The sequence below is a fragment of the Felis catus genome, chromosome D3, assembly GCF_018350175.1.
Source record: "Felis catus isolate Fca126 chromosome D3, F.catus_Fca126_mat1.0, whole genome shotgun sequence".
In the NCBI taxonomy this organism is placed as follows: Eukaryota; Metazoa; Chordata; class Mammalia; order Carnivora; family Felidae; genus Felis; species Felis catus.
The window spans coordinates 5,643,475-5,657,859 of NC_058379.1; the positions used below are offsets into that span (position 1 = coordinate 5,643,475).

At 61.1% G+C, this 14,385-nt stretch overlaps 1 protein-coding gene across 23 annotated transcripts in view; it reads left to right on the forward strand.

Moving 5' to 3' along the window:
- The window catches only part of NCOR2 (nuclear receptor corepressor 2), a 212,451-nt gene that overhangs the window by 79,673 nt on the left and 118,393 nt on the right, over positions 1 to 14,385 (forward strand). For all 23 annotated transcript variants that reach the window (XM_023241291.2, XM_045041573.1, XM_045041577.1 and 20 more), the window contains 2 exons: positions 1,833 to 2,012; positions 5,929 to 6,042. In XM_023241291.2, the coding sequence (XP_023097059.2) occupies positions 1,833 to 2,012; positions 5,929 to 6,042 (294 nt within the window). The remainder of the gene's footprint in view (positions 1 to 1,832; positions 2,013 to 5,928; positions 6,043 to 14,385) is intronic.

Sequence of the window (14,385 nt, forward strand, 5' to 3'; positions counted from 1 at the left end):
TTTACAGAAAAGCGTGCTGGCCACTGGCTTAGAACAGCACCAGGCAGGTGCCTTCAGGTTCTCAGTTTCCTCATCTGTGCAATGGGGACAAAGTAGCAGGTCCCTGGAGGGCTGCTGCGGGAGTCTGGTGGGTAAGTTGTGCTGAGAACTGGGATGGGCCGAGTCAGGAGCGGTGCCTGGTTTGCTTTCTGGGGTTTCCCTGTGGAGGTGGCCTGAGCAGCATGGGGGCCAGGTGGTTGAGGGACTTGGGGCCTTTTCTGCATTTCCCATGAAGGTTCTGAGCGTGGAAGGCCTGGGAGTCCTGATGCCAGCTGTCCCCATGTCTCAGTTGGGAACAACGGGGGCAGAAGGCAAACCCAGTGACATCCCGAGAACCTTGGGCCGTGGACCTTGCCCAAGGGGGTCTGTAGGGGGGAGAGGCGTGGATGTAGCAGAGAGCGGCCTCTGCTAGTCCCGAGATGGGGAGCACTTGGCAGTCCCTGGGGCTGCAGTTGTCCTGGGGAATAATGTGTCCTCTGTCCTCCGGTGCAGCTGCCTGGGGGCGGGGAGGCAGCCGCCTGGAGCTCCTCCCGGGGCCTCCTCTGCCAGCAGCTGCCGGCTTGGCCTTGCGGCTGGCTCCGGGCGCGGGCTGGGTTCCGCCTGTGCTGACGGGCCCGGAGCCCAGGTTGTGGGGCAGGACGGTCTCAGCCACTGCACAGGAGGCACTTGTGTGCTAGAGCCCGAGCTGAGCCCTTTGTGCTTCTTCGCTGGCCCCAGTCTCACGACAGCCTGGGAGGTGGAAATTGTCCCATTGTACGGATGAGGAAAGAGAGGCTAGAAGCAGACTTGATCTGCCTGTGGTCACAAGGCTGGGAGGGGGCCGAGTGGGCTGGGTTTTGAACCTGGGGCCATGCAGGTGAGTGCTCGAGTCAGGACTGCGTTTTGTTTTGTTTTGTTTTTTTAAACCTCCCCCCTGCACCCCCATATGCTCCCAGCACACTGGGTGCTCAGTAAACTTCAGCTGGTGGAACGAAGCGTCAAACAAATAGCCCAATGAAGGATCCCCTTGTTTGTTTAACCCAATTTTAAAAACAGCTTTAGGGGCGCCTGGGTGGCTCAGTCGGTTAAGCAGCCGACTTCAGCTCGGGTCACGATCTCGCGGTCCGTGAGTTCGAGCCCCGCGTCGGGCTCTGTGCTGACCGCTCAGAGCCTGGAGCCTGTTTCAGATTCTGTGTCTCCCTCTCTCTCTGCCCCTGCCCCGTTCATGCTCTGTCTCTCTCTGTCTCAGAAATAAATAAACGTTAAGAAAAATTTTTTTTTAAGGACAGCGACTCTGATCTCTCTGCCTCTTGTCCTGTGGTTTTCGTGGAGGTGGGGGCGGGGGTGGGTAGGGGGTACAAAACCAGTCTTGCCCTCTCTGTAACTTTCTGTGAAGTTGCCAGTTCGGACAGAGCATTGTGAATAACCGTCCACGGAGGGTCCACTGAGGCCTCGCCTTCAGGGATCCGACGTGCGGGTCTCGACGTGCGGGTCCCGGTGCTCACCCTCGGGGAGTCTGGTTCGGTGGGAGGACACCGGCAGGCAGGTGGGGCAAGAGAGGGGGCGTCTTGTGGGAAGAGGGGGTGGTGAAAACTGGCCTACAGGAGGACAAGGGATCTGACCTTTGCGGAGCGGGCAGGGGGCTGGGCAGGGTGCACCGGTGGCAGTGGTCAGCAGCCCTGTGTCTGGGACGTGGGGACCGTCGCTCCGTGGGGACGTGTCCGCTGTGGCTGGGAACCTGGGGAGCGAGGCGGGGGGGCGCCGGCCGGGGTGCCCCTTGTGCTGACCCCGCGCTCCTCTCCTCTCTGCCGCAGGACCGCAGCCTGGCGGGCAAGCTGGAGCCCGTGTCTCCCCCCAGCCCGCCGCACGCCGACCCCGAGTTGGAGCTTGTACCTCCGCGGCTCTCCAAGGAGGAGCTGATCCAGAACATGGACCGGGTGGACCGCGAGATCACCATGGTGGAGCAGCAGATCTCCAAGCTGAGGAAGAAGCAGGTGCGGGCGCTTGGGGAGGGTGGCCCCCGGGAACACCGGGCACAGGCGCGGGAGCGTGTGCTGAGCCCGCCCACCCGCCGGCTCGTGCCCTTGGCCTTACGCTCCCCGGGCGAGAGTGCCGTTTTGAGGGGTGCGCTGCCGTCCACGGAACTTTCTGCGATGGCGGAAATGTTCTAGGTCTGCCCCGTCCGCAAAGGTAGCCGCTGGTCACGTGTGACGCGTGTCGGTGCGTTAAGGAGCTGAACTTTTAGCTTAGTGTAGTTTGAAGCAAGAAGCCTCGGGCTTTGTACCGGCCAGCACGGGGGTGGGGGCGAGGCCAGGATTCACAGCCAGGCTCTCTGAGGCCTGATCTCCTTTCTGCCGCTTCCCAGTGATGCTCGATGCCCGGGCGGCCAGTTAACCGCTCTGAGCTTCTCTTTCCTCATTCGCAACCTGCCTCTCGCCGGGGCTCTGGAATCGGGACGGGCGGGGCCTCCCAGCCCCGCCTCGGAGCAGTCGCGTCCCCCAGCCTCGGTTTCCTGTCTGTGAAATGGGCCCAGACGTGCCGGCACGTGGCAGGGTTGTGAGGAGGGGACGGGCTCGTGCCGTGAAAACCGATCCTCGCGGGAACTCTGGAGACCAAAGAAAAGTTAGCACAGAGATCTGGGATGTTAATTGTAGAGTTTAATTTTAACAGTAATCGCTGTGCACTTAGTTGACGATCCGCCTTTTCCCTGCTACTCCCGTGCTTCCCTTTGGTATCTTCCGGTCTCTGCTCAGACGTCCCCTCCGCGGAGGCCTTTGTAGGAGCTCTCGTCCCCAGCCACCGTCTCTCCCGGGGCCAGCAAATCCAAAGTCTGGCTTGATGCCTGTTTTCGTAAATAAAGTTTTACTGGCACAAAGTCACACGTTGTCAGTGGCTGCTCTCGAGATAGGATGTCAGAGCTTGAGTGGTCAGGACAGACACCGGGTGGCTGGGGGATGAAGCCTCTCCTCCCGGGGCCTTCCCTGGAGAAGCTTGCCACCCCCGTTGTGCCCCGGCGCCCTTCTTGATGACCTTTCCTGCTTTGTTACACCGTGGGCTCCCTGCCACGGCGGTGTGAGCAGGGTCCTTGTCTCCCCGCTCCCTGCTGTGCTCCTGGCAGTGCTGGTGCATCGTAGGTGCTCGTTAGAAACTGCTGATTGGGCCGCTGTGACACCGGCTTGACCCCGAGAAGCATCTGGGTTTCTCCTGGGAGAAGCAGGGTCACCCTTCATGCCCTGTAGGTAAGGGAGTCTGGGCTCCAGGTAGGGTCAAGGGCCGCCCTGGCCACCAGGGGCCGTGAGCCAGGCCAGTTCGGGACCGCGTAAGCAGGGTTGGATGGCTGTATGGGCTGCTGATGGATTCCCAAGGGCATCAGGACTGGTGCTTACACGGAAGAGCTGGGATTGGGGGACGGTCCTGAGGCTGGGCTGCTCGTTAAGGTCGAGCAAGGTGTCCTTGACCTGCGGGGACGGTACGTGGGTCTGCAAGATGGTGGCTCAGGCGTCCCGAGAGGGGGTCGGGCCCTGGTTGGGGTCAGGCAGCATTTGCACGGGCCGGGGGAGAGTACGGGCACCTTTGGTCCCTCCCGGCCTGGCTTTGGGATGGGGCTATAGCTTCGGGTCGTGTGCACGCGTCTGTGACTGTGGCTGGAAGCCAGGCAGCCCAGCGCCGCCCTTGACAGTTTTTTTTTTTTTTTAACTGAAATCCACAAAACGTTTTAAAGTGAACAATTCACTGTCACTTAGCACCTCCACGGTGTTGGGCCACCACCCTTCTGTCTGGTTTCGGGACATTTCCATCTCCTCCCAAGGAGGCCCTGTACCCGTTAGCTGCCATTGCGTATCCCCTCCTCTCCCACCGGCCTCTGATCTGCCTTTCTGTCTTTACGGGTTTGCCCGTTCTCGGTATTTCGCATTAGCGGAATCCTATAACACATGGCAGGTGTCTGCGCTGCCTTCCTTTCTTCCTCTTTTTTTTTTTTTTTTTAAAGTAATTTCCAAGTGCAACACGCGGCTTGAAGTCGTGACTCCGAGACGGTGTCACGTGCTCTACCGACCGAGCCAGCCCAGCGCCCTTTCGTTCCTTTTCAAGGCTAAGTCGCATCCACTGTGTGGATGCACCGCGGTCTGTGCGTCCAGTCACGTGTTGATGGGCGTGGGGCTGTTCGTACCTCTTGGCTGCTGCGAATAGAGCTGCCGTGACCGCTCGTGTTCACGTTTCTGCGTGCGCTGCCCTGTCCGTTCTCTCGGCTCTGTGCGCAGGGGCGCAATTGCTGGGGCGCCTGGTAGCCCCGCGTGTAACATTTTGGGCACCTGCCCCCTTTTACCTTCTGGCCCCCGGCGCACGGAGGTCCCCGTCTCTCAGGTCCTCACCAATGCTTTTTTCTCTCCGCGTTTCTGTTGGCGTTTACGCCGTCCCGATGGGCAGAAGGGGTCTCTCGCTGTGGTGTGGTCTGCCTTCGGTAGCCGGGGTTTATCAGGCTGTGTAGACAAAGCCCTCTTTATGCACATCCTCTTTGATTCTCCAGCAGCCTTACGGGGTGGGCGCCGCTCCCCCCGCCCTCTCTGGGGAAGACACTCAGGGTCAGAGAGGTGTGGTGACTTGCCCAAGGCCACAGAGCTGGTGTTGGAGCGAGGTTTGAACCCCGGCCCCGGTGGAGCTCTGCATCGCCAGGGTCTCTGTGCGTCTCAGGTGGTGTTTCTCATCGGTGCCTCAGGGAGGACCAGCTTCGCGAACGGGGGACAGTCTGCTTTCCGCCTGCCCTTTCTGGCTGTGTGTTTCTTCCATTTCTTTGCCTCGTTGTTTCTTGTTTTGTTTTGTTTTTTTGCACTTTCTGCAGGGGGATTTCTGTGTTCTGTCACTTGCTGACTGCCCTTCTGGAAGCTACTGCCAGGGGTCACTGTGGGGCTAAGGCAGCGTGGCTCTACCAGCCAGGCCTTGGTGCCGGCAGAAGCCAGGACTGGATTTTCCGGCTCTTTCCGCGTGCTCTTCCCTTGGCTGCCTTTTTGACTTCACGGCGGTTTGCTCCGTGGTCGTGGGCAGGCCGTGCGTCATGAGCGGAGAGCGTGTCTGTTCTCACTCGGCATGTTCTCAGATGGCACACACCTGGGCATCGGTCTTCTGGGTGACCCTGGGCCGGTGTCTTAGGCTCTCTGGTCTTTACTTTTCCTTTTCGGTACAAAGCAGACAGCGGGACGGAGGGACGCCCTTTACGGCGTTTGGAGGAGGACGGTCTAGTACAGAGGCCGCGAGGCAGACGAGGGTCAGAAGCTGCCTGTTAGGTTCTGGGTGCGTTGCTGGGGGCCTTGAACCCTCGTACCAGCCCTCTAGGGTGGAGGTTTCATTTTCCCCGCTGAACAGAGAAGTTCAGCAGTTACCGACTCAGCAAGTGTAGAAATAGGGCTCCAGGCTGCACACTTTGGCTCTGGAGTCCGCACGGCCTCTCCTGATGCCAATGGTACTTGTAGGGCGGATAATGGAGGGTAGCCGCCGGCTTTTCGTGGCGCCCCCCCACCCCCCCATCCATGCTCGCCCATGCGGTAACTTGTCCGGGAGGCCTGGCGCTGAGCCCCGTTTTACAGATAAGGAGACCGCAGTGCATCAAGGTCCAGGAGCTGCTCGCTTTTGCTCACCTGGCTCGTAAGTCGACAGAGTGGGATTCGAACGCAGGAAGGCCGGCCACACAGCCCAGAGCCTGGGGTGGGCCCTTCCCTGCTGAGCTGGGGGCCTCTCCAGGGCCCGGAGTCCCCTGGTGGGTGACTCAGAGGAAGTGGTTAGCAGCCTGACTTCCTGTGCGAGTCCGCGGGGCCCGCCGCCTGCCGGGGCCGCGGGGCCGCCCTCCGCCATGGGGGTGCTGCAGTGCGCCTTCCGCCTGCCAGGCCGCTCACCGCTGCGCTCTCCCCTTTGCCACAGCAACAGCTGGAGGAGGAGGCCGCCAAGCCCCCGGAGCCCGAGAAGCCCGTGTCGCCGCCGCCCATCGAGTCGAAGCATCGCAGCCTGGTGCAGATCATCTACGACGAGAACCGGGTACGCCCTGCCCCGGCCCGAGGCGCCCCGACTCCCTGCTCTCCTGCCCGCCCTGGGCCGGCCTCCGGGTGGGGTGCGGATGTCGCCGCGAGGGGCCTGGCTCTCTCCCCGGGCCTCAGCGTTCCCGTCTGAGAAACGGGGACCTCTGCCGTCTCCCACGCGCGCACACACGGGCCTGAGCGGGAGCGGGCGGGGCAGCCCGGCGTGGACCACGGCTGGCCTGTGGGATGCGGTGGCCAGGTTGGGTGAGGGCCTCGGGCCAGTTGATTGGAAGGTTGAGGTGGGAAGGATTGGGCAAGCGGCTTGGCATTCGTGCCGGAGAAATTCCTGTCGCGGGGAAGACGATACTGACGTTATCGTTACGGACAATAACGGCAAACGTTAAGCGAACGGCTCCTTACGTGCAGTGGGCCAGGTTCTTTACGTAGCAGTCCTGGGAGGGTGGGTACAGCGACCGTTTCCGTTTAACATAGGGAGAAACTGAGGCCCAGAGACACTAGGTGACTTGTCCAGAGCCACACAGCTAGAAAGTGGTGGACCTGGGACTTGAACCTGGGGGCCATCAGGTCCTAGATCGTGAGCGCTGGCCTCTGCGGACGTCGAGGCCTGGAAGGCGCCTTTGGCATCGTTGAACACAGGGTCTGTAGCAGGCTGTGGGGGCTCCTGGGGATGTGGAGGGCTGGTGCTTGGTGATGGGAGGGGGCCCAGTCTTGGGGGAGTGGCTTAGGGCACCAGAGCAGAGTGTCTGTGGGGCCCGAGGTGCCCTGAAGTGGAACCGGTGTCTGGTGAGGTGCTGAGTTCATTGTCACCCCATTCAAGCCAGCGAGAGCTCAGCTTCCACGATTTAGAGTCGACTCTTTGCACGCGTACTCGGGGCCTGTGGATGTGAGTTGCCTCCCTTATTTTGCAGATGAGGAAACTGAGGCCCAGAGAGGGACCCGTTCCTTGTCTTGAGGTTACAGAGTGAAGTGTGACAGATGGGGTACCTCGTCTCCCTGCCTCGTCTCCTCTGGGCCCCCACTCCCGCCCAGGGGTCCTGGCCATCTTTCCCAGCCGTCTGTGCGATAGGCTCTGCCCGGGCGCTCGGCCAGTGTTCACAGCGCGGGTGGGGGCCGGGACGGTACTGGGGCCAGGGGGCTGCTCTGGAGCCTGGGAGCCTGTGCTTGGTGCCCGTGGCCGTGGCTCCAGGGCAGGAACCCCTGGATCAGTTGGATTGGCTGTGCTTCCGCCTGTTGAGGCAGCAACAGATACGGGCCGAGACCGAGCCTGCTGGGGGCCCAGAGCTGCGTGCTGGGCCTTGCCGGGCCGGTCGCCCTCCCATACCCTGGCCCCGTCACAAGACGATAGGGGCGCCGAGGGGTCACGTATGCTTTAGCTGGGTGCCCGTGCGTTCACGTCACATCTTTGTCACGCCTTGGCCGGGTGACCTTGGGCAAGTTACTTAAACCTCCCTGTGGCTCACTGCAAAGCGATGATGGTTCCGGCACCTTCCTTGCACGGCGGCGTGAGAATTGAGTGAGCCCCTCAGGTAGCGCCCTTAGAGCAACGCCTGGCGGTGAGCGACTGCTATTTGGTGCTTGTTGTGGCCATGCTTCTCTTCTGGTGATTGTTTATGTTTTGCAGGATTTCACTTAATTCCCTCCAGATCTGTACCGAACAGGTACTCTCTCCATTTACTCGTTAAGAAATCGGGGCCCAGAGAGGGAAGGTGAACTGCTTGAGGTCGCACAGCAAGTGAGCGTTGTGGCTGGGAATCGGAGTCAGGATTGAGCCGACCCCAGGAGCCTGTGGTGGAGGGCACTGGGGCAGGGCTCCCGCGTGTCGCCCCAGGCGGCTCCCCTGCCTACCGCCGCCCCCCGCCCTCCGATCCTCAGGTGACAGGGCAGGCGTGATTCTCTCCAGCAGCTGTGGAGGCAAGTTGGTGGCTCTGCTCAGTATGTCACCACACTGCCCTTGGTCCTTGCCAGGGGCTGGCACTCCAGCAGGCTGCAGCCCCGAGCCCTCCGGGACCGGGTGAACGCAGAGGCACAGGCCTTTGGTGCCCCCGTGGGAAGCCTGGCCCGCCTTTCCCTGGGGTTTGTCCTTCAGGTCGCACCAGGTTCTCCCCAAAGAGCTGTGGCTGCAGATCCCCTGGGTCTTTGGCTCCGCGGCTCAGCACTCCCCTCCCCCAAGAGCAGTTCACACACCCCCTCCCGGTTCTTAGCCAGGATGGTCTCCCTGCCAGAATTGCCGCCTCCTTCTGTCCAGGGTCCAGGTTTTCTGCAGCTTCTGTGTGAGTGGGCAGGCGGGGGGGGGGGCGCGGGGGGGGGGAGAGGAGGGGGGGCTTGGATCCCAGGCCGGCCGCCACCCGGATGAGCTGGGCCACTTGTTTTAGTCTCGGGTGTTTGGCTGCTCTGGGTCCCGGCCGCGTTCTTGAAGTCACAGGGTTGGATGTGACCGACATCGTGGCTGGGGGGGCTTTGTAAACTGTAAAGTGCCGTACCAGGAACGGTCCGGTGAGTCAAGACTCTTGGATACGAGAGACAAAAACTCAGCTCACATTGGTTGAGGCTGAACGGGGGCTATTGAGTCTTGTAATGAAATTACCATGAAATTTGTTATTTCAGGTATGGGTGGATCCAGCCCTCAAATAAGATGTCGGGGAGCTCTGTGTCCCCATCCCCGCTTTCCCCGCGTGCCGGAAGGCCTGCTGCAGCTCTAGGTGCCCCCACCTCCCAGGGCACTTAGGAAACAGTCCCAGGGCTGGTGCTCACTGGCTGGCTGGAGTCACATGCTTGTTTCTCAGCCAATACCCAGCGTGGGGGGGGGGGTCCGACTCTACTGAGTGGTCAGGGCTGGGACTCAGCCCTGCCCTTGGAGACTGACTGCTGCCCCACCCCCAGGGCTAGATGCAGGGAGGGGGATTCTCCCAAGAAGAGCTTGGGACTTGCAGGCACTTGCAGCCTGTGCCCCCCACCCCGGGCTGGTGATTACCACGATGGGGCCCCAGGGTGCTGGCATTGCCCTGTCTGCCCCCACACCCCAGGCTGGGGGCTTCCTGCCCACATTCGCGATTTCATTCCGAGGTCCTCGTGGTTGTAGCAGTGGCTGGGTTAGGTTACATGACGCTCCATGATTTCCCCGAGGCCTCATAGCTAGTGAGCGGCCGCTTAGGACTTGAACCCTGGCTCCCCAGCTCCCGGGGGGCTGAGAGCAGGCCCCTGCCGGGTAAGTTCAGGTTCCCTGGGGGCACTAGACACATTCTCTTCATTCGTTCGTTTATTCATCCATTCGGCAGCCCTGTAATTGAACACTTGCTCTGTGCCCACCCCCGTTCCAGGCAGCGATGCACAGCGGTGACCTTGGCCCACTGGCATTAACTCTGTGGTCTGGGAGACAGAATCACACCCACACATCACACCGTGGATCCCAGAATTTTGCCCCTCGTTGTCCCTGATTCCCCTTTTTCTCCCTTCATTTATGCCCCACTCTGCCCCAGCCCCACCTGCCTTTGTTCTTCCTGCCTCAGGGCCTTTGCACTGGCTGTGCCCTCTTCCTGGCTTTGATCTTCTCTTTTGCCCTTGCTCCCCCCTCCGCTGGGCGTGGTTCATATTTTATTGTTCATTTTGTTTATCGTAAGCAGAAGTTCTGTGAGGGCAGGGATCTTTGTCTCCCCAGCACCTGGAACAGTGCCTGGCACATAGTAGGTACTCAGTAAACATTTTTTGAATAAATGAAGGATGATAGAGGGGAGGGGAGACACTTCCCCCTGGAAGGGTCGTCTGGTTTTGGGGGTGCCGAGGTTGGTCCCTGGCCCCAGTGGAGGTTAGCGTGGAGGTGGGGGGGTCCCTCCCTGCGGGCTGAGCCTCAGGGCCTGGAGGCTGGGTGGGCAGGAAGCCCCTCAGCTGCCTTTGGCAGGAGCAGCCAGAACTTCCCGCCCCTTGGGGGATCAATAGGATTAAATTTTAATCCTCCTTCCTTTCCTGCTGGTTCCTCTGAGAGGTGGATGACAAGGGTCTGTCTCTAAATGCCTTGCCGGCTGGAAAACGCAGCTTCCCTGCTGGGCACGGCCTGCCTGGCTTTTCTGCATCTTGGACTCTGGCTCATTATCCATTCGGGGCACATGGATGAGGCGCCCAGCACGCACAGCGGGAGCCAGCTGAGCAAGGTTTTTCCTGCCTCCCAGGAGCTGCCTGTGTGGGCGGGGCCGGGCAGGTGCACACAGATGCCGAGCAGGAGGCAGTGTTTCTGCAGGCCCCTGGGGGCAGGACTAGGCGGGGAGGGGGGAAGGGGGTGGGCCAGGATTGGGAAAGGCTTCTTCGAAGCAGTGGGTGGGCCCTCACCCCTGAGGAGGAGGGCGTTCGGGTGTGTGGGGGTCACAGCACAAGCCAAGGCTCAGCGAAGGGACAGGGTCTCCTTTGATCTTCAGTGGGAGTGTGTGAGGGGCGGGAGGTAAGGCCTACGGGTCTAGGATCATGTCCACGCTTCAGGGTTCTGGTAAAGCAAACACATGAGGTGTACAAATAAACGCCAGTTTGCCTGGTGCTGACTTTAGAGGAACTTGGGGCCCTGGGCAATTGAGGCGGGCTTCCCGGCGGAAGCAGGACTTGAACTAGGTGTGCAGAAACGGGCGCTATCGGCACAAGCCGGAAGGATATTTCCAGGGCGGACGACCCCCACCTGTTCCGAACATGGTGGGGAGGCTGAACTTATGGGGGCCGAGCACATGCACGCACATAGGTGCACACACGTGTTTGGGTGGACCCCTCTGGGTGACTGTGTGTGCGTGCGCGAATGTGAGTGTGTGCCAGACTGTGCCCGTGGGGCACACCTGAGGTTATCTGTGCTTGCTGGGCGACGAGGAAGCCAGAGAGTAAGAGCCACATCTTCTCGCGTCTCCCGTTTCCGGCATCTTACTAGTAAGGTTTTTATGTAATGTGATTAGGGGCGCCTCGCTGGCTTAGTCGGCAGAGCACGTGACTCTTGATCTCCGGGTCGTGAGTTCAAGCCCCATATTGGGCTACTTTAAAAATAAAGAAAAGAAAAGAAACATCTAATACGATCAGGGGTGAGCAGGACAGAAACGGATGATGCCGTCGGTAGTGATGCTGCTGAGAGTATCAGTAGCTGAGACCAGGAAGCATTTTGGGGGTCCAGGCGCCCCGATGCCCAGCTTCAGACTCCCCCAGCCCATCCTGCGTTGGGATTCAGGGCTTTCAGAGCGCTGGCTCTGGTCCAGTCCCCAGCACGGGCACCTGCACCGGGCTCCCGCCTCTGTGAGCCGTGTCTGTGACGGGCCATCTCTGCCGCTCCCGGGGTCCAGAGTTCCTCCAGGTTTCCTCTTCTGCATGTGGAGAATGTCGGCCTAACAAGTACGTTAGGACGGATTCTGCCTCCCTGCCACGTCTCCCCCATCACGCCCCGTGAACGCTCTGGGCAGCGTGTCGAGGCCCCGCGTACAGATGTGTGTGCTCAACTTCTGGGGTAAGCGCTGGTCTGAAACGCTGCTGTGCTTGGCATGTGGGCCCGTGGGGGGGGGGGGGAGGAGGGGTGCTGTGGCCGGGGCCTGGGGGAGGGGCGCTGGAGTCTCGGGCTTTCTGGGCGGGTGGGTGCGTGGGCGCTGCCCCCTCTGTGGAGGAAGGGGTTGGGGCCTGGAGCTCAGGCCCGACTGGGAGCTGAGGAGCTAGAACAGGGATCTGTGGCAGGGCGGTGGTGGGGTGAGGCTCCGAGCCCCTGCCCGAGAGGAGGGGTGTGTGCGTGTGTGTGTGTGTGTGTGTGTGTGTGTGTGTGTCGCTGTGACTCGTGTGCACGTACGGGACGTTATCACGGTTTTTTGTGCATTTCTGCAGGCACCCTTGTGCGACCTGTGCAGATGTGCGCAAGTGGGTGTGCTTGGGGCGCATGTGTGGTTGGTCGTTTACACTTCACGGATACGCACGTGCCCGCACCTAGTGCGTGTGGCCGTGGGCGTGGGTGTGAGTCGGCTTGTGTGGCACCCACGTGTGCGCACGTCTGCGCCTTTGTAGATGGAGGCGCGGTGTTGGCCACGTGGGCGGGGCTCGCGTGCACCGTGACCCAGGCACAGCCCCCAGGCTCTGTGGCCACGTGGACCCCGGGGCCCCTGCAGGAGTGCAGGGTCTCGAGCGAGACCCTCACCTGAGCCCCCACGTCTGGTGAGAGCCCCTGCCCCTCCCTTCCTGTTGGCCCGAGCTTCTGGGTTTGTCCTCCGCACGGGAGCCGCCGGCAGTGGCCTCCCAAAGGCCAGGCGCAGCGGGGGCCCCATGGACCCTCTGAGGGGTTTGGCTTCGGTCGTCAAGGTGGGGAGAGGCTGTCTGCCCAGGGGGCGGGAGGGAGTTTCTGGCGCGGTGCTGAATCCACGGCCCGCACCTGTGCTCCCCACTGTGCTCCTTGCTGGGGGGGCGGGGGGAGGCCCATTTGAAGGGGTCCATTAAGAGAGACTTCGTTCCTTGCGGGACGTCCTTGTAAAAGTCCTGGGGGGTTGGTGCCTTGAGTGAGTGTGGCCGTTTTGCAGATGGGGAGACTAAGGCCCAGGTCAGTGGAGCCGCTTGCCGAGTGTAGAGAAGAGCTGACTCCTGGATGTTGCCACCGGTGGCCAGGTTGTGGCAGGAGAACCCAAGAGGCAGGACCTCACCCCCCACCCCGCCGTGAACTGGCCAGCGATTCCTCCCACTCCACCCCTGCAGGCTGAGCCAAGAAATGGGGTTGGGCCGAACGGAGCAGGAGCAGGAGCAGGGGTGTGGTGGCGGGAGGAGAGGAAGTGCCCCCAGCGAGGCACGAGGAGGTGGGGGTGCTGGTTCAGGGCCTGCCGGGTCGCAGCCTCTGCCTGGCGCGTGTCGGGGCCACCGAGTGCGAGCCGAGGCCCTGTGCTTCCCGTCCGTAGCTAGCCCTTATGTGGCACCTACTGTGTACCAGATCTTGTAGAGGAGGAAGCTGAGGCTCAGGGAGGTGGAGGGACTAGCCCGAGGCCGCACAGTTAGCGGACTTGAACCCAGGCCAGCTGGCTGTGATGCGCTTGCTCTGGGGCACCGCGCTGTCCAGCCTTTCTGGTGCCGCGGCATCTCTGGGACGGTTTCACAGAGGGCTTCTTCGGATAAGCTGTGGGTGTGCCCTCCTCTGGAGACCGCGTCATGCCTTAAAGGGCCCCAGGGTTGCCGAGGGCCGAGCAGTGGGGCCCGGGGGAGTGTTGGGAGCGGGGGACTCTCACGGTAGGCACGCGCTGCCTGCTCGCCCGCGTTCCCTGCGGCTTTGGCGGGTTAGGAGGGGACTCTTCCCTGCTCTCTTCTCCAGGGGCTGCCGGAAGCCCCCCTCTCTAGGTGCCCGCGTTCCTGAGAGTGAGGATGTGGTCGAAGCTGGAATCTGCTATGGTTCATAGGACGCAGGCCTCTGGAGCTCCCGCCGTGGGCACTGGGCCCAGATCCAAGACCCCTGCTTACCTGTGTGATGTGGCAGTTTCTAGTTGCCTGGCCCCTCCAGCCGTGCCCTTCCTGCTTTTGGCGTTTCTTTTTTTTTATCTAGATGAGAAGTTGCCGCTGATCCCCACAGAACCTCGGGAATGTGCAGAAACTCCTCTTCATCCGTCCAAACCCACCTCATGGATCCCTCTTGTTACCTTTCTGGAGGAGCTGTGCCTTGCCTGTGCACCATACATACCTCTCTCTGCCCGAGCCGACTAGCCCTGTCCTCACTGTCCTTGACCAGCTGCTCTAGTGTTAGACTTCGGTTTATTGCAGGCAGGGGCTGGGTCTCATTCATTCCATGTTTTGCCCTAGTGCTTTATTTTTCTTTCTGTATTTTTTTTTCAAGTTTATTTCTTCATTTCGAGAGAGAGCAAGCGAGCAGGGAAGGGCAGAGAGAGGGAGAGAGAGAATCCCGAGCAGGCTCTGCACTGCCCGCGCGGAGCCCGACCGATGTGCGGCTCAAGCCCACGAAATGTGAGGTCATGATCTGAGCTGAAGCCGGGAGTCAGGTGCTCAACCGACTGAGCCCCCCGGGTGCCCCCGCCGCAGTGCTTAACACAGAGTGGGCCCTCAGGAAGCGTTTGGGGGGCTGATGCATCCCTCCCCCACCCCCTGCCCATTTCTTCCCTTGACCTGCTTCAGGAATTCTCCCGTCTTCAGCCGCATGGTGACACTTTCTCTTGCTCTGAGGTACGGCCAGGGCAGGGACACCTGTCCCCCAGCATCAGACATACTGGTCCCAAGCTTAGGGGTGGCCCTGTGTGGGACCTGGCCTTTGTCTTTCTTTCCTCTCGGAGTCCGGAGACGAGAAAGACCTTTTCCTTACACGATCTTTCTGTGCCTCAGTTTCGTAGTATGTTAAACGGGGACGTGTCATTTATGCGCC